The 25,075-nt window shown below is 40.3% G+C and overlaps 3 protein-coding genes across 6 annotated transcripts in view; 1 reads left to right on the top strand and 2 right to left on the bottom strand.

The window, feature by feature from the left end:
* slc5a10 (solute carrier family 5 member 10) overlaps positions 1–21,835 on the top strand; it is a 22,940-nt gene extending 1,105 nt beyond the window's left edge. The window contains exons 3-14 of one of the 4 annotated variants that reach the window (XM_046048241.1): positions 1,511–1,570; positions 1,944–2,048; positions 2,197–2,302; positions 2,393–2,473; positions 2,563–2,768; positions 5,442–5,577; positions 15,392–15,499; positions 15,617–15,767; positions 15,970–16,138; positions 18,562–18,777; positions 20,257–20,319; positions 20,557–21,835. In XM_046048241.1, the coding sequence (XP_045904197.1) occupies positions 1,511–1,570; positions 1,944–2,048; positions 2,197–2,302; positions 2,393–2,473; positions 2,563–2,768; positions 5,442–5,577; positions 15,392–15,499; positions 15,617–15,767; positions 15,970–16,138; positions 18,562–18,777; positions 20,257–20,319; positions 20,557–20,676 (1,521 nt within the window). In that variant the 3' untranslated portion in view covers positions 20,677–21,835. Of the gene's footprint in view, positions 1–1,510; positions 1,571–1,943; positions 2,049–2,196; positions 2,303–2,392; positions 2,474–2,562; positions 2,769–5,441; positions 5,578–15,391; positions 15,500–15,616; positions 15,768–15,969; positions 16,139–18,561; positions 18,778–20,256; positions 20,351–20,482 lie in introns of all 4 variants that reach the window. The other 3 variants (XM_046048243.1, XM_046048242.1, XM_046048244.1) reach the window with 3 other exon arrangements.
* On the bottom strand, positions 3,431–13,662 carry LOC123970231 (protein FAM83G). The gene is made up of 5 exons (XM_046048183.1): positions 12,313–13,662; positions 10,164–10,331; positions 9,112–9,236; positions 6,445–7,849; positions 3,431–4,597 (listed from the first exon to the last, which is right to left on the bottom strand). Exons 1-5 carry the CDS (start codon positions 12,802–12,804, stop codon positions 4,226–4,228), a joined length of 2,562 nt encoding a protein of 853 aa, XP_045904139.1. The 5' UTR covers positions 12,805–13,662; the 3' UTR covers positions 3,431–4,225.
* Positions 21,836–23,026: 1,191 nt separating the features above from the next.
* LOC123970269 (GRB2-related adapter protein-like) overlaps positions 23,027–25,075 on the bottom strand; it is a 5,411-nt gene continuing 3,362 nt past the window's right edge. The window contains exons 4-5 of the mRNA XM_046048259.1: positions 23,447–23,611; positions 23,027–23,207 (exon numbers count right to left, since the gene is read on the bottom strand). Of these exons, the coding sequence (XP_045904215.1) occupies positions 23,027–23,207; positions 23,447–23,611 (346 nt within the window). The remainder of the gene's footprint in view (positions 23,208–23,446; positions 23,612–25,075) is intronic.

Below are 25,075 nucleotides of genomic sequence, written 5' to 3'. Positions count from 1 at the left end.
TAAAGGCCAAAGAGAAGTTTCCAATTCTTGTGCAGATGGTATGTGTTTTTTATCTTTAACTGGATGAATTTAAATTCATTTTTATAATCTTTGTTATATAAACATCTACAAGCTTGGATATGATTGTAAAAGAGTGATACTGATATTTGGCAGCCTGGCAGCAGGTTCAAAGACAAACATAGTTGGTGCACTATGTTTGGCAGAATTAGCAAAAATACTCCACAACAGTTCAGAGGGAAATGTTGTACTTATTACTCCATTATAGTTATCTGCTAGTTTCTTGTCAGATTAAGCTTATAAAGTACAGTATACAATGTAGTCGAAGATTGGATTAGTTTCCAAGCTTTTTGGCTTGTGACCCCTTACAAAAAAGCAGTGTCTGAGTTGTCAGCTGTTCCACCAAAGTGTGACTTCCCCTCTAACCTTTTCACGTGATTTAATTTAAATAACTTTTCGAGGCGCAAAGAGTTAAGATTTAAAAGTCCTACAAATTTGTATATCAGAATTTTTTTTTTCTTATTTCCTGTCCCATTTATTTTCTCATGACCTCTTAGATTTATCTTCTGACCCTTTGAAGGGGACCCGACTCCTAGGTTGGGAACCACTGGACTAAACTACCTCACTCTAAGTGAAGTAGCTAAAACTAGCTACATGTCAACCAGCTACATGACAAACATGCTGCTTATGCATCAGTAATAACAACAATGTAATATTTAATATATTGTACATTTTTCTACAGAACAAGTATTTTTACTTTTGATACTTTAAGTATATTTTACTGCTATTATTTAAGTTCAATCATGAATGTAGGACTTTTACTTGTAACAGACTTGTGCATTGATGTATTGGTACTTTTAATTCCATCACTGGTGTGCACAGATTGGATCGTCTCTCTTTGCCAGTTCAGAAGGCTCAGGTTTGTTTATTGGTCTGGCTGGCACTGGAGCTGCTGGAGGCATCGCTGTTGCTGGCTTTGAATGGAATGTGAGTAGACACACATCATGCACACATCCATCCATTCAATAAAACATTATGCTATTCTAATTTATCTATTAATAGTAACTTAAGACATTGTAGTCTGGAATGAAGCAGAGCTAGCCTGCTAATCCATCAACATGTTATTTCTTTTGTGGTGTGCACAAACTATTTGTATAAGAAAAAACAACATGCAGCTACAATAACTAATTTCCCTTTTGTATCTGAGATGAAAACAATTGGCATAAGCGCATGAACATGGCTGTCTAGACCAATTGTGTATTTGTGTTTTCACTTCCTCCAACAGCTGTTGCAGGCAACCTACCACAGGGGGCAGCAGCAGAACATTTTAATGCCATCTAGTTGCATCAAGCGGTGTACAATCCATGAGTCAGTCCATAGCCACAGTACAAAGGCTAGCACATGACCTATCAGAGCACCTAAAAAGATAAAATATTTACCTCAGCCTGAGTGATTTCCCCTCCTGAGGGGACTGTTGTGGACAATCTGGTCAAACCTTTCTGTCTCCTTTCAGGCCACCTATGTGTTGCTGGCTCTGGCCTGGGTATTTGTTCCTGTCTACATCTCCTCAGGGGTTAGTTGGCACACACACACAAACACACACATCGGGTGAGTGTCTGCTTGTTAAGGCTGGTTCAGTAAGTACATTTAGGTGCCAAGAGACGTTCTCCTCCCATACTTGAAAATTCCCCAGCAGGGTGTTAACACCACATACAACTGTCATCTAATAACAAAGAACATACATTACTTGCATAATTTATTTCTCTGTTGGTAAGCCTATGTAATTCTTTTAAAAACAGTAAGTGTGAACAAATCAAACCACAGTCACAGTCACCAGCGGCTAATTGGCAGATCATATTGAGCTCCGGAGACCATCCGGAGCTTTTCAAGTTTGCCTCTTCTGTGTAGCTGTGGTGTGTTGAAGATGTGGAAATGTGTGTTTTCAGATCGTGACAATGCCGGAGTACCTGGGCCGTCGTTTCGGGGGAGAGAGGATCAGAACGTACCTGGCTGTCCTCTCACTGCTGTTGTCCGTCTTCACAAAGATATCAGTATGACAACGTCACACACATGCACAAATAAGCAACTTAACACATCACATTTGGATGCTTTGGCTTTCAGCCATTTAGCAACATCCTCTGATTTGAGATTTAATCTTTGCTGGCATTGTTGACAGATATGTTGTTTTTCTGTCACCAGACTGATCTGTACTCTGGAGCCTTGTTTGTCCAGGTGTGTCTGGGGTGGAACCTCTACCTGTCCACTGTCCTCATGCTGGTGGTCACTGCCTTCTACACTATTGCAGGTACACAAATCACTAATTTCCCGTTTCACGTTGGGAGTGTTGTCAGCTCATCTTTAAAGATTCCTATAACACACACTCACCTTCTTTCAGGTGGTCTTGCTGCTGTCATCTACACCGACACTCTACAGACATTTGTCATGATCATAGGAGCAATCATCCTAACGATCACTGGTTTGTACAATTGTCATACTTTATAAACAAACACAACTGCAGTTACTTTAGCAATTGTATAGTTAGAGTTGTGCGTTCCCGGTCCACAGCTTTCAAAAAGATTGGCGGCTACAGCAAACTGGAGCATGTGTATAGCATGGCAGTGCCCAAAAAGATCATTCCCAACAGTACCTGCCACCTGCCACGTCAGGACGCCATGCACCTCTTCAGAGACGCCGTCACTGGAGACCTGCCCTGGCCCGGCATGACTCTGGGGCTCACCATACTGGCCACCTGGTATTGGTGCTCCGACCAGGTACATTTATATACACAAAACAAGCAGAAACCTCAACTGCTGCAGATGTGGCATATAATCCAGATCCTCTAATTGCCACTAGAGGCTTGCAAAAAAAGCACTCTTACTGAAGTGAAGTGTGGAAATTCCTAACTTCTTAAATAAATCAAATAATTTAATTCAATGCATTTTTTCACACCATAGGGGTGTTGACATCTTCTAATATGCATTATGGTGGCATTTTTAAACTTATTTGTCCATTTATGATACAAAAGCTACCTTATTTTGAGTGCTTTTAGTAGTTTTTGATCAACTAAATTAATTCTGGGGAAATCTGGGCACACAGAAATATCATCACCAATAAACAGACAACTAGACTAGCATATTTAAATTAAACAGAAATAAATGAATTAAACAGAAAGTGAGCACATCCAAAATTCAACTTCATTCTACTAATGCAGCTGCTTCCACAAATCTCAGCAACTAAAAAAAAAAAAAAAAAAAAGTCAAGCGCCACCCGGTTGCCCTGATAATGATTTTGCGCCAAACCCAAACCCCAGGCTCAAAAATTCCTCGAGAAAACTAAAAGCTACAATTATACTTTTGTGCAGTCTACGAGGGAAAAGCAGACATACTCAAAAATACCTCACTGTACACATACACAATCATCAAACTGTTCTGGATTATTTCCAACAAGCTGTCTTTTTATTTACTACATCCCCTTTGGTCCCACATCAGTAAAATGGCATATAGGTAATCCAGTACATCTGCCAAACATGTGAAAGTAATCAACACATTAACTCCACCCTCACACCACAAGTAACCAATCCCAGTGGTATCAACAATAGAGCCTGACTTGTACATGTGGGGAGACAGAATCGGCTGATCCTGCCTGTGTAGGTTGGATATGGAAAAACTTTACAGTACATAATACAAATAAGAAAAGCAGTTGAGGTAATTGTTTACAATTGTTGATTGTTTACAATACTGAAGTGACTGATTTGGCAGAGAAGACTTCTCACAGCTGACCAAAGATGACAGGGTGTCTGTTAAGACTGGTTATCACCTACAAAATACTCTGCCTCTCGTAGAAATCTTAGCACAAGTCTTTGATAAACATAAACATATTGAAGAGATCCATGCAAGTGTGTGCTTATGCATATGTTTGTAAACATGCAAATGTCAGCTGATATATCAGTTTATTTCCTCCCAGATATCAGTATGCGCTTTGCTAAAATTCTAAACTCTTGGTTTCATTTATAGACAACACCTCTCAAAACACATCATTAAATTAAACTACCAGTCCTTGTTGACACAGACAAAAAAATCCCTATTAAATAGTTATTTTATGTTGAGCCTCAGGGTTTAAAAACAGGGAATGCATGCTAAAGAGAGAGAAGATTCCACACTAAAGAGTCAACAATTTCTTAGCAGGAAGTCTGGCCTCAACAACATCCTTGTGTACCAATACTACAGTTCTATCTAACAGCCTTGTTATTTTGAGACGCTTTCTTCGGTGACGCTCCGCCACGGTTCTTTAAGTGTTTTAAATTGCTCAGTTTTGAGAAAGATACTCCAAGTAACCCTGAAGGGTTGGCAGGCGGCTGTGGTGAGATGTGATCCGTCTTTCTGTAACCTGGGCTGTGGCGTCGTGGCGACCGCCCGGAGCGTGTCTCCACACCAAGATGGGCCGATTCAGGGTGCAGCATTTGACCATGCCAGTAACGGTGTCCTCCAATCACAGGGCCAGATGCTCGGGTGGGACGGTGAAAACTTCCCGGTTTGGCAATGACTACTTTAGCTCCACTCAGACGCGCATCACGACCTGGAGATTTTGAGGTCTGGAACAGCTAGACACAGAGAGGAAGCAAATAGTCAGTAAATCCTCCACTAATTATTTCACACATGGAGTACCTCAGGGATTAATCCTTGGTCCATAACTATTCTCTTCCTCAAATATTTCTAAAGCATCATATCAGTTTCCATTTTTATGCAGATGATTCCTAGATCTACTTGATATAAATGATCCCACAAGGCTGAGCACACTACAAGTCTGCCTTTCTTCTAATCAAAACTTCCTTCAAATATCAGAAGTCAGAAGTTATAATCATGGAGTCAGACTCTTTCGGTTAGGTTCTTCAAACATTAAGCTTCATAGCAGAAATGCCTGTGTGACATTTGACAATAGGAATATATATAGGTCTATAGGAATCAGCACCAATGTTAGCGAGCTAAGCTAACAATCTTCCCCTTTCTGTATGAAAGCATAATTAATGCTATGTGGGCTTGTGAAAATTGTGGAAAATGTTTTCAGTCAATTCATCAATGTTTGTATGCTGCAGGGCTATGACCACAAATATGTTTGTATCATTGTAGTTTATTTACACAATGCATGAAATTCAAATTTTGGTTAAATCTTAATTTTGATCGCCATGGATTTTCCATAATTCATTCTTCTTTACTTGCACAGCACTGAAATTTGACAACTCCTAAAAACACATTATTTTAGAATAGCATTTTCCTAAATTGTTTTTATGGGCTTTTACCACAGTTGTTCATTTCATCTGTTAAATTGCACTCTAATCTTATCGATGTATATTTTATTATATTATATTTCTTGGTTTTATTTCTTTTGAAAAGTGCTATATAAATAAGGTCAGTACAATTATTGTTATTGCGTTTCTGCGTGTGTAGGTAATTGTACAACGGTCCCTGTCTGCTAAGAACATGAGTCATGTGAAAGGAGCATCAATCCTGGCGGCCTATCTGAAGATGCTGCCTTTTATCTTCATCATCCTCCCTGGCATGATAAGCCGAGCTCTCTATCCAGGTGCGTGCAACCACATGTGGGCGGACAGTCACACACACAAACACACACAATTTAATTAGGAAAAAGGAATTACAGGTTTACTTTAAGCAGGTAGTGGCTTGTTTTGACACTGCTGGTGAAACACACCCATTTTTGTAGAATTTCTATGTGTGAGGGAGCGTCTGTGTCTTTCCCGTAACTCTGGACTATCACTGAACTGTGATGCCAATTTGCTCATGGCAAACAATACTCCTGGGAACATCGACACTTGTTTTTGTCAGTGATTACTCATGAAACATTAAAAAAGATTTAAAAGATTTAGACAAGCATTAAATCAGCATCTATTTTTCAGTGTTATCTAGAGCTACAACTAAATCATTTCAATGTGAGAAAATAATAAACACCATCAGATTTTCCTAAAAACCACAGCATTGTCTTCATTGTACTTATTCTGTCCAACAAACAGTCCAAAATCAAAATATATTCAATTTACAATGATATAAAATAGAGAAAAAAAGCATGTTCTTACCATTGAGAAGCTCAAACTTGCTTAATTACTTTTAAAAAATCCTACTAATTATTAAATTAGTGAATTTTCTGTCAATCAATAAATCAACTAATCATTTCACCTCTACAAATGACAATTCTATTCATTATCAATGAATGATTATTTCAATTTAACTAGCCACTTAATCATTTAGTCCGAGAGAAAAAAGAAAAAAGTAAACCCTCACATTTGAAAACATGGAATGAACAGAAAGATGGCATTTTTGCTTGATAAATTACTTAAAATATTAATTTCTGGCCATGAAATGTCTTTCAATTGATTACCTGAGTAATTGTTTTAACACCAAAGAAACATTGACATAATTTCTACTGGCTGCTCACCTGTCCTATGTGCCTATGCGGTGATGGGTGTGCTTGTCTGCGGAGCTGCTGTGATTGGCGGATAAGGGCAGTGCTGTCTTCTGACTGGGTGGGCACCCGCAGATCCAGCATGCTCTGGGAGAGGCGGGCCATCATGTTGACCCCGTCTCCTTGGCGATGCCCACGACCTGACCCCGTCGTCACTCCGTTGGTCAATGGGTCTCTTGGCTCTGGCGTGGAACAATCATAAAACTCCTCTTCTGATGCGGTAGAAGTGCTTGAAGGATTATCAGCGGCTGCACGGTCACACATGACCTTGGTGCTGTCTTGGCTGCCGTCACCGTTGCTGCCAGAATCCCCGACGTCGTCCTTTGATATTATGCGGCCACGGCCTGGCATCAGCTTCTCCTGGGTTCTCTTTTTGGTTAAGGCATCCAGATTTTCCAATTGGCCCATTTTCATCAGAGTGACCTGTGGCTGGCCAGGCTGCTCTGAGGGGGTGGGGTCTATGACTAACTGCAGTGTGCGGCGTTTAGGAACAGGAGGTGCTGCAGGTGATGCAGTCTCTGGAGTTTGTTTAGCATCGTCTGTTGGCTGTGAAGTGACAGTAACAGTGGGGGGTGGTGTATGAGTGTGTGAATTTAGTTTGTGTGTGTTTTGTATTAAAGGTGTATTTGGCTGCTGAGGGGGCCCTATGGTATCTGTTTCATCAGTTTGGTCTTTATTCGGAGTTTCCTCTCTGAGCTGTTTGCTGGTTGGACTCACAAGAGTAGAGGCTTCTGTACTTGTATTCCCAGAAGGATTTTCTGCTTTACCTGCAGCGTTTGCATCCCGACCTACATCCAGTTCCTCAGTCTTTGCTGGTAGTGTCAGTGGTGAGCTAAAGCGTATAGCCTGGCTGACCTCAAACCTCTCCGACCTCTGTAAGTGAACCTGATTGGCTCGCTTTTCATCCCTGATATTGATAAAGCCAATCACGTCGCTTGGTGGGTCTGGCTCTGGCCAGGTGGGAAGGTACGATATCAGGTATGCCTTCTCCAGACAGGCTAATCCTGGATGTATGGGTGGCTCTACGATAACCCCCTTTAGACGTCCCTTCATTATTTTTAGCCCAGTTGGATTCTGGAGGTTTGAGTTCTTGTTGCTGGAGTTTTGGTCGGAAGAAGTGGGACTTATGTGGTTTCCTGCGGCAACAAGGGCATATTTGGGATTGATAAGCTTCCTAGCAATAGCAGCTGACACCGGAACAGGAGCCGCCTGAGGGATCGGGTCAGGAATTGGTTCATCTACCATGGGAACCTTGCTGAGAGACACACTTCTGGACATGAAGTAAAGCTCACAAAACTGCAGATCGAAGGTCTCCACTGCCTGTCCGGTGATCACAGTGATGAGGTTTCGGTCCAAACGAGATGAGGACCAGGTGAAGCTGGAATAACACAGACATGGAAACATAAATTCACAGCAGTGGCTCCCCTATTGAGCACAGATTTCAAAAAGACATTCTACAAAATCTGTCTCAGTGAATGTCTGCCCCATCGAAACGCTTTCTTCTATGTCACAACTCCTTCTGAGAAACCCCAATATATAATTTAATTATTACACCAAACATTTGTACTAGGGCTGGGCGATATAGACCAAAAATTCATATCCCGGTACTGTTAGGAAGAACTCCTAACAGCATGTTTTTAACCATTTGTAGTAACTTATCTTGTTTGTTATTTCACCGTTTTAATTATACTTCATTCTCCACCTTATTTAAGTGTCACTCACTTACTGAATCCGCCTCCTTTAGTTCTCTTCACACTCACAGACCTAACGTACCTCTGCTGCAAACACGTCAGTCTGCCTCAGTCTCTCTCTCTCCCAGTATGTCTGCTCTGCAGCAAAGCAACAATGCTTCAGTCACTGTTGCAGCATGCACAGGGGCCAAAAGTGGCTAACCCTGGCTGGACACTTCATGTAATTTGTATGTGATTATGGCATATTTCAAATTATTTTACTGTGCTGCTTTCAGCCTTTTCATCTCACTGTTTCAGGACCGGTGGGGGGCTATATTGGCATACATTGCTGCCAAATGTATTTTTTGATGCTACCACTGGGAGGTTTCATTGACATTTTTGGCCACTTTGGAGCAGTGAAAAAAACAGTTAACTAAATACTGACATATCATCTTGTTGGGTTGTTGTGGCGAACAAGTTAGCTAACAGTTGCCTGTTTACAAATCCAGCAGACATCAGCATTCAATTAGAGTTGTGATTAAGACTATCTGACCAAGTTTCTATCTGCTTCTAACTGTGTCTATCTGCTGTTTGGTGCTAAGTAGGTAGTGTACAGTGGGTATTTAGAGCTTGTTAGCAAAAAAAAATAATAATAATGAGACTGGATGAGCACTATTAGACTGGACTGAAGCATAGAATTGAAGTTGTGGGCCAGAAAACCAAAACAATGAGCTGAAAGATACCAAAATGCTCTGTGGAGTGAAGGGGAACTGCAGAGTCCGATAATTATTTTCTGTGGCTGCGTCTCTTAGTACTACCCCATTTACGTGTCACATGGTTATTTAATTATTTAATCCTTGTTAATATAAAAATAATAATTAGAGCAGCATTAAATACACCAATAAACAATACACAAAAAATTCACTGTGTTCATGCACACTCACAACATACTGGGTAGTACACTACTCACCTGTATGAACCAGAGATGGCTCTGTCTCCATCTATCAGGAGGAACTTCTGGCTCAGTGATCCGTGCACCTTCTGTGCCGACCGGGTGTAGAACTCCACGCCTCCACAGCAACGTACACGCAGATTCTACACACACACACACACACACACACACACACACACACACACACACACACACAGTTAATGCTATGTAAAGAGAGGTTCTTGGAGATTTAGTGTTGGTGGGAGGAAGGATTTTAGTGAACAAAGGGGAAATAAAGATGACGATGATGGGTGGAAGGAAAAGAATGAGTTTTCTTGTTGCTTAAGAATAGTTATTCTCTATTATTACCAGTACCACCATAACCTCGTGTTGGCCCTACAGGTTAGAGCATGGACTGCATCTACGTAAGTGCATGCTTGTACGACACACCCTGCGGTATTCGTCTTTGGGCCTGTGATAAGGGTGTGGTTCCTGGCTGTGTGTTGCCTCGTAAATGTTCTGTGTGAAATCTCACAGGAGACACAAAGCATTGGAGTCATAAATGCTCATAAGAAGAGCACAGATGGAAGATAAGGAATAAGCTGAAAGAGGGGGAGGTCTGGCGCTTTAGAGGAAGGAAGAAGGAGAAATGAAAGAGAAACATGTTACAGAAAGTAGCGTGTGTGGTTTATCTAATTGCCTGCAGCACAGACGGGAATGTGCTTAGTGTGTTTTTGGCCTCCAGTCCAAAATATTTAGAAAGTCTTTTCTGTTACTGCCTGGACCAGTTCAGCTCCGAGAGGCAAAGAATAACAAAGACATTCAGCCTGTGGCGAACTGGCTGGTGCATGCGCCTTATCAAGGCCTGCAGGCAAAAACCTGTTACACCTAAGTTTAACATGTGCCCTACTGCTAAATATGTCCCTTGTATAATGTACGTATTGAGAAATGTGTCTTTAACAAAAACATTTTATTCGACATGTTGGAACAGGAGCTTAAATATCTATTATATACTTATCAAAAGTATCCATCTATCCAACTAGCTCATCACCAGGCTTATCAAAACATCATCTGGGTATGTGAATACATACTTTTAGGTGTCCACGGTGCATATCAGCTCTGCCACACATGGAAAGAAAGCAGGGGACTGCCGCAGAGTCAATGATTATGTATACAGGAACTTTGCGTTTGTAGGCTGCATCCAGCAGGTCTCGAAAGATATCCACATCTGTAAACACATCCATGACCACGGCTATCGCCTATGCACACACACACACACACACACACACACACACACACACACACACAGAAGAAACCACAAATGGTGTTAGTATTTCCTGTTGTATGAGGGTGGGTTCAGTTTAAGCTGCTTTTATCAACAATATCACATCCATTACATTCTCATAGGAAGCTGGGCACTTATGAGAACTGCATCTAAAACACAAATTAAACCCTCAAAGACAAGGAATATTCTAACTGTTCTGAACATAGATGTTCCAATAAAGAGATTGCTGGGAACAAAGAGTGCTTTGCAGAGTGTAAAGTGGCTGGACAGTGCATTCTGTGGGTTCAACAACACATCATTACTAGTAACACAGCATGGTACTCTTCACACAGTGCTGTCTATTCACTCTTCACCTGACCCAGTCTCAATCTTAAAACTGCACAACTAAAGTGAATACGCTGAACAAGAAAATAGCTCTGGAAAATGCTGGTTAGTAAACCTTGAGGTTATTTTTAGATTTCAAATTCACTTTATTGTCATTGTGTAAAATGAAACACGTTCCTGTCAATGCTATAAAAAAAGTTAGAAAAAGTAGAAATAAAAAGAAAGATAAGTTGTAATAAATATTAGTACATACTTTACTTTAAGTCCTTTGTTGCTTTGGGACAAACCTAGACTAAATATATGTGCATGTGCCCACATTTATGAATGCGAGAGGTGAAGGTGATGTTGGCCTGTACCTTGAACACTGACGTGAGAGCATTCTTTACCGCTAGCGTACCAAGATCAGACTTGTGTCATTAAAACCTTGCTGTGTGCATGCGAGTGTGGCACATGTGACAGAAGAAGTGAAAAGGAAGAAGGTTCTTAAGACAACACAGAGGTAAATAATGAGAATGAAATTATGTAAATGGCCCAAATAAAATAAATCTTTACAACTTTACACCGATAGAAATTAGAGAAAGCCTGGATTAAATTCAGTCCAAAAAAGATCATGTCAGATTGTTTTTGGTAGATATGAGTTAGCCTAGTGTACAACTACTACAAACCTCTGATCAAAACAATCATTCTTAATCTGTCAGTGATTTAAACATAAAACAGCACTGATACTGAACTAGGAGGGGGTTGAAAATAACATTAGGGCTGCAACTAACTGTTATTTTCATTATGAATTAATCTGCTCATTGTAGTCATGATTAATTAATCAATCGTGTCAGAGAAAAGTGAAATATGCCCATTATAATTTCTTAAAACCCAGATTCACATCTTTAATTCCTTGTTTTGTACGACCAACAGTCCAAAACCCAAAGACGTGCAGTTTACTATCATTTAATCACAGAGAAAACTGTAAAAACCTGACATTAGAGCAGCTGGAACCAGAAAGTGACAGAAACAATTATCAAAATAGTTTTTGAAAAATCTCCTGTCAATCAGCCAATCATCTAATCATTTTAGCTCTAAACACAATAGCCCTGTGATACCCGTGTGAAGCTTGTAAAGCTCTTTTCTTTACTGTGTCAGACAAGCGCTGCTTTGTGGTTTGTGGTGTTGTTTGTGACAGTGACCTGCATTTTACAACGAGCAACCAGAGAAGCATTAAAACCATAATGTATTGAGGTGCATTCGGTAGTACTGTTATAAATAGGCAACCTCACATCAGTTTTTGTTGTGACCATTACTGTGGGGGTTGTTCATGTGTTGACTCATTTTGTGAGCCTCTATATTGTGATTTTTTTTTATGTGATTCTACACTAAAATGCATTTGTCCACCACATGTACATAAAATGGGACAACCAAATATAAACACTTATAACAGGCTATGCAAAAACATGTTATCTTTAAAGAATGCTGAAGAGTTGAATGCCTTTTTGACACAATGTCAACACTTACAAATTTCAAAAAAGTTACAGACAGAAAGCTTGTTATTTTCTGTTTGATCTGATGGAGATCCCCTGAACTTCATTGCTTATTATAAGACCATCATCACCACTACCAACATCTTCTTCACTGATTACCTTCTGTGCTGATGCAATGCTCTTGCGCACCACCTCTTTGATGTGCGTGTGGCCGTCGGCTGGAGGTTGGGTGTGCACGGTAACGCGCGTGACCCCTCGGTATGAACTTGCCTCGGGCCACCCGAGATCAAGCACCGCCACTGAGGCCTCAGATCGGTCAGGCCAGTACTCGAGCGACACCTCGCCGTCTCCCCCTTCTTCCCAGAACCCCGGGGTGGTGTTCCCCGGTCCTGGCGTCTCTGGCTTCTGGTGGTGTTCGTGCCCAGGCCGGTAGGCCTCCGCTATGTGTTCAATCCGCGCCAGCTCCGGTTCCGAAAGGAACTCCCGGATGCCATTCTTCCGGATGTAGTCCGTGAATGCATCGCGGCCCTTGGAGATAAGAGCCTCGACCGCCAGCCGTTGGTCCTCACTGTAGAAAAACTCTGGTTTGCTCTCGCTCACGCGCCAGTTGACGTGGTGATCGTCCAAACATTGGATCTGAGACAACGCCATGACCGACAGATCCACCGGTCACTAAATAGTTAAGTACTGAAACAACCCTGACCCAGTTTCCACTCTTTGATCTGAAGGGTCAAACCTCGAAGAAGTGCGATCTTTCATTACGGCCCATAATATGTCCGCGTGATTTGGGCCCGTGAGGCGGTAAACAGATCCGTCCGGTTGGGAAAGATTAGAATCTGAGGGGCATAAACCGCTAGAACAGTTCCTCAACACATCCAGTGTGCTGCAGTCAGCCCACACATCAGGTTACACACCCTCCCTCCCTCAGGTGTTCTTCACACAAAGCACCCCCACCCAACGCCACGCCTTTCACCTGCCCAGTGCCAGCAGCGGCCCGGTTCAGCTGCTCCAGCCTCGGGGCCCTGCAGACACGGAGGCAGGCAGCTGTCTGGGTGTATGACTGTATCCGTGTGACTGCCAGTGAGTCAAGCCGAAGCGGAACACGTACTTGAGATAGAGAGAGAAGTCATTAATCCCCATATGAATGTGTTGAAACTGTGTGTGACTCAGTTGTTGGTGCTGACGAGTCACTTTTCCTCCTGTTCTCTTTTTTGCTGAAGTCTGACCGCGACGCCTCGCAGCTGCTCAAAACACACACAAAAAAATGCCAACTGTTGCGTTCCCCGAAAGGCAACAAGTCGTCACGCGCGCGAGTCTCAACTTTCCCTGGGTCCGAGCCGGTCAGGTTTATGTTTTCTTATTTTTTCTTATGTTCCGCCTCCACCTTCCAGACAGAAAGTTCATCGAGGTCCGGTGTGTGGAGTAGCCGGTGAGTGTCTGACCCTGGAATGCGGGAACGGAAGCTCTGTTACCGGGGGCAGAAAGGCGGAGTGTCCGGTAGTTGGTTAGGAAAGAGAGACATTAACTCCACCCTCCTCCTGTCTGAACTTAAGGACAGGAATCTAACAGTGCAATGACGAACTCTGTTTTACCGACTTTATTGTGTTTTTGCCATAATGACTATACTTCTTAACGTATAAAATGGTTGTGGAATTATTAGTGTAGTTTAATACTGATTAAAAAAGAACAATTTAAAGGAAATGCATATTAAAGAGGAGAATGTTATTTGGGCCAGTGTCCTATTTATCTAATGCATTGCTGATACCAAACTTATTGCGAATCATGTGATGCTGGTTAATGATGTGTCACTGTAAGGTCTACTGCAGCCTATCGTTATTGTAACCTAGTTAATATATTTTAAGATTATGAGGTCAGGTTAGGGTTAGCTAGACAAATGCACCAAACAGATTAACTTTGCTATGAGCCCACTTTTTTATCACCTAACACAGAGGTTTACAAATTGGGAGGTGGGCTTCCACAGGGGTTCTCCAAACTGTTTCAGGGGATATATTACAATTATTATTAAATTAGTTATCAAAAGGAGAGATCACATAGCCTTAATGTTTGTGATTTGGTTAAAGAGAGAGGGAATTTTAGTTTTTCCCACTTTTGCAGAGTCAGTAACTAATAAATGTCTTTTTATATATATATATATATATATATATATATATATATATATATATATATATATATATATTTGGTGTAGACAAACAACAATATTAGACTATCTCAGTTGTTGAGTGTCTATGGGATCAAATCACATACTCATGATCCCATAGTAATCCAGGAGTTGATCGAGAAAAAAAAAACTAGTAAACTAGGCTTTGTCTGAGGGGAAAACCTCTGACCTAACAGATAGTTTAACAAAATACAAAAAAGAGCAAGGTGATATCATAGTATTTCAAGTGTTCATAGTTGTGCACGAACATTGGTTTATGTACATGCACATGTTTGCTCACTGTGTGAGAGAAAAAAGGGGTTAAGTTATTGATAACAGTAATTTCAAGTTTCTGCTAACAGATAACATGAATTTTGTGTAATTGTGCATGTACAGGTTACGTTTGTAAATCCAAAATAAGGTAGTTAAGTCTAACATTACTGTTAAAAATATGATCTTTTAAGATGAGATAAATCTTTATTTATCCCGAGAGAAATTTTTGTGCAGCAGTTGCAGTACAAAGTAGGAGAGAGTGCAAATAGTACAAAAATATATGCATCATGCCAAAAATATAGACAAGGTTAACAGTAAGGATCATAATTTGCTCAGAAGTTAAAAATAGCTACTTTGTTGAATCTTTCTTCAACTCCTTTACTTCTTCATAAGCAGAAATTAGAGCAAAGGAACATTAATTCAATTGTTGGGTCTCTGTAATGGATATTATAAACAGTATCGTCTAGAGCTGCTCTGCATTCAAGGTTTCAAGGTCATTTTCATTGTTATTTTACAAGGTGGTTGTAAAACGAAATTCTGTGTGAAACTTCCTTCTGCTACATAGCAGTCAATAAAACGAGTAAAACAATCATAAAAAGGTAAACAGAAATAAACTACATGGAGCAGTGATGAGGATGAATTTGATTCATTCTCATTACAAATCTCATGTCCTGGGGGGAAAAACAATGAGACGCAAGAACTTCTGTTATGAACTGGTACTATAAATTGAATTGAATTATGCACAAGTAGAGTATTTTGTTAGGTCCTCCACCCCGTGTGACCTGCGACTCTGTCTTCACATTTCAGACTCTGTAGGATGTGTGGATCCAGAAGAGTGTGTGCGAGTGTGTGGAGCTGAGGTGGGATGCTCCAACATTGCCTTTCCCAAACTGGTCATTGAACTCATGCCAAGCGGTGAGAATACTGCTCTCATTTCAAATATTTTTCAAATATTTTATTCTAAATGTGTCAAATGCTTTGATAAGATTTTTTTTACCTGCATGCATTTGTTCATCTGTTTGTGTATTACAGGTTTACGGGGACTTATGATAGCGGTGATGATGGCTGCTCTGATGTCATCGCTGACCTCCATCTTTAACAGCAGCTCCACACTCTTCACTATGGACATCTGGAAGAAACATCGCACACGAGCCTCAGAGCGAGAGCTGCTTCTTGTCGGCAGGTATTCATGGGGCGCAGCAGTCAGAGAATATCTGTCCTGCTTTAGTGTCCATGAGCAACACTTTAGACCTTGGAAGGTGCCAGCCAATCATGCACTTTGATCATGCTAGTGGAGGGTGAACTTTTAAAACCAGGATCAATAAAAAAAGGGAAGCATGTGTACAGAGAAAGTAAAAACGATGTACTGTGCATGTTTGTTCCAGGATCGTGACCGTGATCTTGGTGGTGGTGAGTGTGGTGTGGATCCCCATCCTACAGTCGGCCAATAGTGGCCAGCTGTATGTTTACATCCAGTCAGTGACGAGCTACCTCGCTCCGCCTGTCACTGCCGTTTTCACTCTGGCTGTCTTCTGGACTAGGACTAACGAGCAGGTAACACACATGCAAGTCCGCTAAGGGTCCATATAATATAATTAAGGCTGCAACTAACAGTTATTTTAATTTTTTTCAATGATTTATCAATTGTTTTGTTCATAAAATAGTGAAAAATTGCCCACAGTCCAACAGGATGCCTTCTAATTGCTCATTTTGTCTGATCAATAGTCCCAAATATATTCCATTTCACACAGATATAAAATAAGATACATGCAGCAAAACTTTACATTTGTGAAGCTGCAACTAGCAAATGTTTGGGATTTTTGCTTGATAAACAACGAGAGAATTTGACAATCAATTATTAATTTCTGCCAGTGGATCCATAAATCAACTAATCATCACAGCAGTAATTACAGTCAGAAGCATACAAGCACATCAGTATTTAATAATGACAAGAAACAGAATTCAATCTCATACCACAAACACTTTTGGGACTACTTCTGAGACACAAGATATTACTTTTTCGACACACGCAGCAAACATACATTAGAAAAGTCTTGATGCAAACATATTCCAAACTTTATTAAAAATTTACGCAAGATCATCATATCGGAACATTCAGGAGTGTCCTTTTTCATACATTGTACGGATGTACAGTTTTATTAAACTCACATGGAATGGAGCTGCCAACATCCCTCACTGCTCAGAGTAGAGTCCATGTGTGCATGCATTACTCATTTTATGAAGTGTATTGTTTATTATTTCCTCTGTAGGAAACAGCAAGAACGTGTTGCTCTTTCACTTGAACAAGTGAAAGTGATTGTTTCTGGCTGATAACAGTTCAAGTGTGAGAAAGCGTGATTATTAAAAGCTTAAGATTACAGAGTAGGGTAAAATACTGCCGTACACGCACGTGTACCAGTCCACTGGATTGTCAAGATTCAGTCCCTGTTTTAATAGAGCAAGTCCTGGGTGTGTCTGCTCCCTGCTGACATGATGTTTAACTACTAAGATAAAGAGGTTTTTCAGAATGAAAGGGTTTCCCCCTTTTTTTAATGCAAATATGATCTTTTTTCTAACTCTGAATGAAGCTACAAAGAGTCTATTTTTGTTTACATATAATTTGTTTACAATGAACCCGGCATACGGTTACAACATGGGTCGACAATAGGTCTAGGAAACACTGAAATGGTGATTGGAAGTTAAAAGATGTCTCTTCTCAAACTCAAACTTGTCAGGTCAGGTCAAAATTGTCCAGTACTTTACCAAAATACAAGTAAAGTACAGCATCAAATGTACTTTGAATAGTGCCGATTATCAAATATTAGCATGCTAACAAACAAAAATAAGAAGATGAGCGTGGTAAACATTACACCTACTAAACGTCAGCATGTTAGCATGCTGATCAAAACACCGCTGTGACGTAGAACAGCCTGAGAGAGCTGCAACGATGGCTGTAGCCTCTTTAGCCTCGTTTCAACAGCATAAGTTACTACACAATAAATTATAGTCAATGTGATTGATGCTTACAAGTAATGCAGATATCTAAAAACATTCATATTTAAAAAAGACCAAACCCATGCTAACTGGAGTTGTTATAAAATGTCACAGCCATTAATTTTATTTGGATGTTACTATTTCACTTTATACTTATTGAAAGTTATTGAGAAAGTTCAATGCGTGTGAGCTTTTATTTGTTCATATAAACAAAGTGAGAACATCACTTTAAAAATCTTAATAGTCTTGACTCATGGGGTCAAAGGGCAAACATTACAGCACAGGATGTGTGACACGACTATAGTCTGACACTAAAGACAACAAACAGTAGAGACCTATTTGTATGGGAACATTACAGCACAGGATGTGTGACACGACTATAGTCTGACACTAAAGACAACAAACAGTAGAGACCTATTTGTATGGGAACATGTAGTGTCACTGTATCCAGCATATTACATCTAGTATTATGATGATTTTCACGTTTTAGTGTTTTAAGATTTAAATGAACTAAAACCAGAAAAACAGGCCATTCCACAACAGTTGGCAACGTAACAACAATAATAACTGTTAGCTTAAATGTTTTTTTTCTCACATGTAGTACTTTCACATCAGCAAGAAAAAGAAATAGAAAAATAAGTAAAATAAGAAGTAAAGTAGATGTAGGGATGTGGATGTTTGCTTTGTGTGCTGTGACAAGGTGATTATTGTCGAACTGCACGGATCACATTCTTTGCTGAAGGTTGAAAGGAGAAGGAGACAAAGCGTTATTTATGTCACTGCACATAAGTGAGAAGTGACAGATTATCATGGTGAAAAGTGAGAGTGTGAGAATCATCGACACAATCAAACACATCGAAGTGTGAACCAGGGCTGCGCCAGGAATTCTACTTATACTATAAGCACCAGGAAGTTCAGCATATCAAATCAGGAAGGCATGTAATGTAACCTGTATGTTAATATGTGTGTTTGTGTGTATTTAGGGTGCGTTCTGGGGCCTCATGGTGGGTTTGGTGGTGGGTGTGTGTAGGATGGTGCTGGAGTTTGCCTTCCCGCCTGCCAGATGTGGAGTTTTGGACTCAGCACCTGCAGTGCTGCGCAGTGTCCACTACCTCCATTTCGCCATTCTGCTCTGTGGGCTCACTGCTATCGTGGTTACAATAGTATCGCTGCTCACACCGCCACCCAGTCACGAACAGGTGTGTACACAGATACAGTTAATAGCAAAACCATTAGGGAAGTAAGCTTATGTAAGGGTTTTGCTGTTGATACACCTGTAAAGTAAAGGAACAGGCATTATCTGAAGGTTGGTTACAAGACAGTCAAAGAAGCAATGCCTGTCTAAATCCACAAGATCAACAATCAACCACAGAGCAAAACCTTTCTGTACAGTAAAAATATTCTTGCACACAATAGAAAGACATACTAAATGCTTCATAATTCAAGTCTCATTGAAGCCGGTGACCCATTTGTCCCATCCGACATTACTCTGGCCTGTGTATGAACTTTTCAAAAGTATTAGTCATAATTGTGTTTGCAAATTTGTTGAACCTCACATGTATACCGACACCAAACTGTCAAATACCCAATCTCCACATTCATCCGTAACCTCCCTAGTACACACAGACAATTTATTACAATGTGCGTCAGTACTTTATATCCATTAAAATGCAAATCTACAGTAGCATAAAGGTGATTTAGGTGAATTCTGTTGCATAAAAATATGATCTATGCTGTATGTTATCTAAGATTAAATAGTATTTAAATTAAAATGGAATCATACATAGAGCTAAAACTGAACAATATTACACAATTTACACTTCAGATTGACCTTACTGCCTTGCAAAAAGAGTGAGAAACTTCCCCTCCACCCTGGAAATGAATAAATACAGTATATGAAAACTAAAGGGGAAAACTAAAGGGGACAGAGCGTTTGCTGTCAGGGCCCCGAGGCTCTGGAACAGCCTGCCCGAGGAAATCAGGTCGGCTGAGTCAGTGAACTCTTTTAAGTCCCTTCTTAAAACATACTTTTATAGGAGAGCCTTTCCCGATCTTATTTGACTTTATTTTATCCCTTTAATTTTATTGTATTTTACTCATTTTATATTTATCTTAAACGTGTATTTTAGTCTTTTCAATGTTTTTCATTCCTTTAACTTGTATTGTTTTTGTATTATTGTCTGGTGGGTATTATTGTCTTTACACTTGTTAAAGCACTTTGTAACTTGTTTTTGAAAAGTGCTCTACAAATAAAGATTATTATTATTATTATTATTATCATTAATGCATATGTTAAAAATTTTGGGAAATACACTTATTTGGTGTCTTGCTGAGAGTTAGGAGAAGAGATTGATACTCTCATGTCTGTATGTTAAATACATTGTACTCAGCAGCTTAGCTTAGCATAAAGACTAAAGCAGGTAGCCTGGCTCTGTCCAAATGTCCACCTACCAGGACCTCTGAAATTCAATGATTAACATGTTATATCTCATTTATACATTGTATTTAGCTTTGGAGGTGCTGTATGTGGATTCTGATTCCTCTAAAATTGCCAGACTAGCTGCTTCCCCTTTTCCCAGTCTTTGTGCTAAGCTAACAGGCTAATATCTCCAGCTTCAAATTTACCGTACAGACATACAGACAAAATTTAGTTACATTCCTATTTCCTCCTCTCCTAGGTGTGTAACCTGACCTGGTGGACACTGACTGAAGAGCCACCAAGAGAAATTCCTCTACAGAAAGTGTCCTCTGTCAGCCACCGTAGCTCCCAGGGTAAGAGTCTGAATATTAACGCCACTTGGAATAAAACCAGCGATCATGTGATAAACAGTCATCTGCACACAGATGCTGCTGTAGTTACTGTTTGAGTAACTTCCTGTGTCTGTTGTGTGTGTGATGGTGCAGGCTCTGAGCCAACACAGCAGGGGACATGTGGTCAGAGGACAGGATTGTGTATCTCAGCAACACGACGCTCACAGCAGGCTCCAGCTCCCCGAGTTCCCACTCTCAGAGAGAGTCCGTTCTGGTCCAGGTTCTGCTGTGTCAATGCGATTCTGCTGGTCTGCGTTAACATTTTTCTCTATGCATACTTTGCCTGAGTAGAGGATACGATTTAACATCCTGCCTCACCCTCCTGCTGAACACCTGCCAATTGCTCCAATATGAACTAGAAACTCTGCCTGCCTGCCAAACAGCCACTGATTTCTCCTGATCCAAGAAGGTGGGGTAACAAACTGTGATTTTTATACTGATTTTACATGAATCCTTCAAAATCATGCAAATGTACTGTATCATGCAGATGTAGCTTCAGGTGCTGTAAAACAATCACATTTGAAAGAGAGAGCCAATACCTCCACAAATGCAGTATAGGCATACAGTATTTCTACAGATGTGCTTTGATGTTATTGGTTTACTATTGCCCCACTGTAGGCTATTGGTTTGTTCATAAAACATTTTCTTCTTGTTGTAACCTTGTTTTAAAGTTTTAGATGGGTATTATACAAATTATAATGAAGCTTGTGGCTTGTAACAAGCTAACATGAATGTGCAGGTTATAAAAGGGCATCTCAAGCTTAAAAAATATATATTAAGATTATAGATTATATAGTGAGAATACTTTTATGTGGTTTAGGTTGTATGCGACTTGCATAATCCCATTTCCTTTAGAGTCTATATGCTTAATGGTAACTATATATAGTAATGTTTATGGCCTTATGTCTGTCAATCAAGGTTTAATGAGCCTTCAGTTATTGTTCTAGTGTTCTTTCCTGCTGTGTAGCTCATTTATTAATATAAATCAGAATCTCTTAGTTTTTCCTGGTCCATGACTGACCCAAATTCTCATGACATAAATTGTCTTGTAAATTTAAATATGGCACACGTTTGTGTTTTGTATCAGGAATGCAATTGGAGCTCAAAATGCATCAAAATTATATAGAAATAATGAAAACTTTTATATGTCTTTTTAATTATCACAAATATATCAGACAGTTTATCAGTATTGAAATTGACCACTGATCAATTAATGCTTAACAACAGATCCCCACAAAGGGCATCAACCCCAAGGTTGAGAAACTCTGTTAAAATATAATGTTCCTGTGCATTTGACACATTTTTTTTATTGGTGAGATTTATGCAGAAGTATTGAGAAGTACCTGAATGTGTCTGATGTCAGTCAAAATACTAAATACCTTGACAGCTTCTCCATCAAATGTTTTTTTTCTTGTGATATCTCAAATAAATTTAAAGATATGTGCATCAAAGTCATAAGTGTTTGTCCACAAATTAACACAGGTTAGAGTATTTATAACTATCACATCATATCACTCTTTATTTTGTCCCCATACAGTTTAGTGATATTTACTGAAGAGGAAGGGGCACAGACAAGATGGTAAAACAGAACGAATATAAAGTTAAATTTACCTTAAATAATTTCAATACAAACTATTGGTGGAAGGAGGACATTAGGGCTCAGAAGACGGGCTGCAAAGGTTCAATTTGGGGCTGCAGCAACATTTTCATTATCGATTAATCTATCAGGTTATTTTTAATGTACTGAGTACTCTGTGAAATGTCAGAAAATATGAAACAGTTCAAAATAATGATATAAGAAAGAGAAAAACAAAAAATCCTTAAATTTCAGCAGCGGGAACCAGCCAATATTTGGCATTTTTGCTTGATACTTGAACAGACTTAAATTATTAAAGTCTCAGAAAACTTAAAAGAGTACTGCACCAATTTAGCATTGCCCTCCTTTAACACTGTCTGACAGTCAAAATCAAAATCATTCCTCCAGAACCGGAGATGTTGTTATTCCATGTATTCTTCTTCCTCGTACTGGCTCCTACATTATCCACCATGCAACTCTGCAAATTGAAGATTCAGGTATGTGGAGCCACAAAATACCTTCAAACACACTGACCTAAAGCTGTTGTAGTTACATTAATTATTAATGACTACTTATGCAAGATTGAAAGTTTTTTTTTTTTTAAACTTCAGGTATTATTTAGAGTTTAACCCTCAAAAATCAAACAGGACGGTTTGGTTTGGTTTGGTTTGATTAGATTTGACTGACAGTGACCAAACAACCCAATAACTGTCATCAGATGCAGATTTGAATGTTACTAAATCCTGATTGGTGCAGGTATGTGACATCACTTTTTCCAGATTGATTCCCTGCCCGCTTTGAACCAGTGAGAGAAGCACAGAGAAAAACACAAATGTAGAAATCTCTCATGTGAAGCAACGAAACCTGTACTAACTTTGGCAGAAAACACAGTTTTCACATATGGCCCCAAAGCTTGTAGTTTTCAGGCTTTCAGGCTAACCAATTATTGGACTAATTGTTTCATCGCTAGTTTTGGATAAGTAAGGTAAAGTCACTACAGCCTGACAGACAAGCGTCAGTGGTACAGCCAAGGTCCGGGAGGTGTTAAGTTTGATATGGTGTCAGCGGTACAGCGGTTGGACGTATTCTGGCGGAAAGATTCCAACTCTGCCTCGACAGCGCCCTCTCCAGGTCAGTGAGCTCGAGCAGTCCAGCAGGTCGATGAGGTCACCACGCAGGAAGTGGAGGTGAGCGGTCTGAGGGGGGGCGTAGTCACAGAGGGCCTGGGCCAGACGAGGTTTCTACTCAAAGGCAGAAAGCAAAGCCATGTCATCAGACAAACAGGTGTGTTAAACAGAAGTACAAGCTGTTTATGGTGCTTCATGATTTGTCATACCCACAAAACTGGTTCAGGTAGATGCAGGGAGGACTCTCTTTCTGGGTGAGAGGGGTTAGAGTAGAGGCGGACTGAGGGGAGGGACTCCTGAGAGCTGCTTTTATAAGGGTTGGGATAAGGGTTACGTCCATGTTGGGGCAGCAGGCTAGGGGATGAGGGAGGGTCCCTGAGGTAGACCACTTTCTCCACGGCGATGCTGTGAGTTTTGTAGAAATCCACCAACCGGTTCAGGGAGCAAAACGACTCGTCCCAGATGTAGTACTGACCGCCTCCCTCCAGCACTCGGAAATGTTCCACTCTGTCCCCATAGCTGCAAAATAAGAGAGTGGGGATGTGTGCTCCTTTGTGCTCCAACAAATGAAATAAGAGTTTTTTTGTTGTTCTTCATTCCTTTGCCTGTTTCTTTGTTTAGGAATTAATCCAGAGGCTATGTGAATACCTCTGTTACACCTCTGTCAGTGTGGAAAATGAGACCATAATCCTGTGCAATGTGTGGGTGTATCTCCACATCCATCACAGGTTTTCTCACAGGCTAGAAACATCTCAAATGTCAACACACACACAGAAATCTGCTCTGAGCTGTTCTGAAAAGCTCACAGTAGTAGTTATTAAGTCGTTTGTCTCAAACTGATGCTGTGTGACCCACTGAGTGAAGATAGATGCGCTGATGAAAGAAGAAGTTAGACAGAAGAGCTGGAACTCTGGGGGTAAATTGATGCCAATAACATTATAAATACACAAATTGGGTCACAAATATATAGTACAATTTGCAAATACAAAACACAATCTACAAATAGATTCAAAATCCACAAACACATCATAATCCACAAATAGAAATCAGTGACTTGTACTTGAAAACAAGAATTTGAATGAATGAATGAGTTTACAGAATTTTGAAACTACTGTTTCACAGTTTCACCAATTGCAATTTCTACAAATGCATTCTTCACAATTTGCCAACACAGTCAAATTGTATTTTTAAACCACTATTTCAAGATGTGTGTATAAATTCAAATCTCTGTTTGCGGATCACAGTGTATTTGTGGATCGCCATGCTTTGTCTGCAAATTGTTTTGACACTGTTTTAATACTGTGTGAATACTATCCAGGAATCTAGTCAGCCAATCAGTTGTATTGCTTGCTGCCTGACGTCACATCTCCTCAAACATGAAATCGCAGCTGAAACATGTCCGAATTCAAGGGATTGTAGACACCATACTAATACTGTGTTTGACCCCCTTTCGCCTTCAGAACTGCCTTAATTCTACGTGGCCTTGATTCAACAAGGTGCTGAAAGCATTCTTTAGAAATGTTGGCCCATATTGATAGGATAGCATCTTGCAGTTGATGGAGATTTGTGGGATGCACATCCAGGGCACGAAGCTCCCGTTCCACCACATCCCAAAGATGCTCTATTGGGTTGAGATCTGGTGACTGTGGGGGCCATTTTAGTACAGTGTCACATGTTCAAGAAACCAATTTGAAATGATTCGAGCTTTGTGACATGGTGCATTATCCTGCTGGAAGTAGCCATCAGAGGATGGGTACATGGTGGCCATAAAGGGATGGACATGGTCAGAGACAATGCTCAGGTAGGCCGTGGCATTTAAACGATGCCCAATTGGCACTAAGGGGCCTAAAGTGTGCCAAGAAAACATCCCCCACACCATTACACCACCACCACCAGCCTGCACAGTGGTAACAAGGCATGATGGATCCATGTTCTCATTCTGTTTACGCCAAATTCTGACTCTACCATCTGAATGTCTCAACA

This window comes from Micropterus dolomieu, linkage group LG04 (assembly GCF_021292245.1).
Source record: "Micropterus dolomieu isolate WLL.071019.BEF.003 ecotype Adirondacks linkage group LG04, ASM2129224v1, whole genome shotgun sequence".
Classification (NCBI taxonomy): domain Eukaryota; kingdom Metazoa; phylum Chordata; class Actinopteri; order Centrarchiformes; family Centrarchidae; genus Micropterus; species Micropterus dolomieu.
The sequence above is the reverse complement of the archived record's forward strand: the minus strand, read 5'-3'. Positions and strand labels throughout refer to the sequence as shown.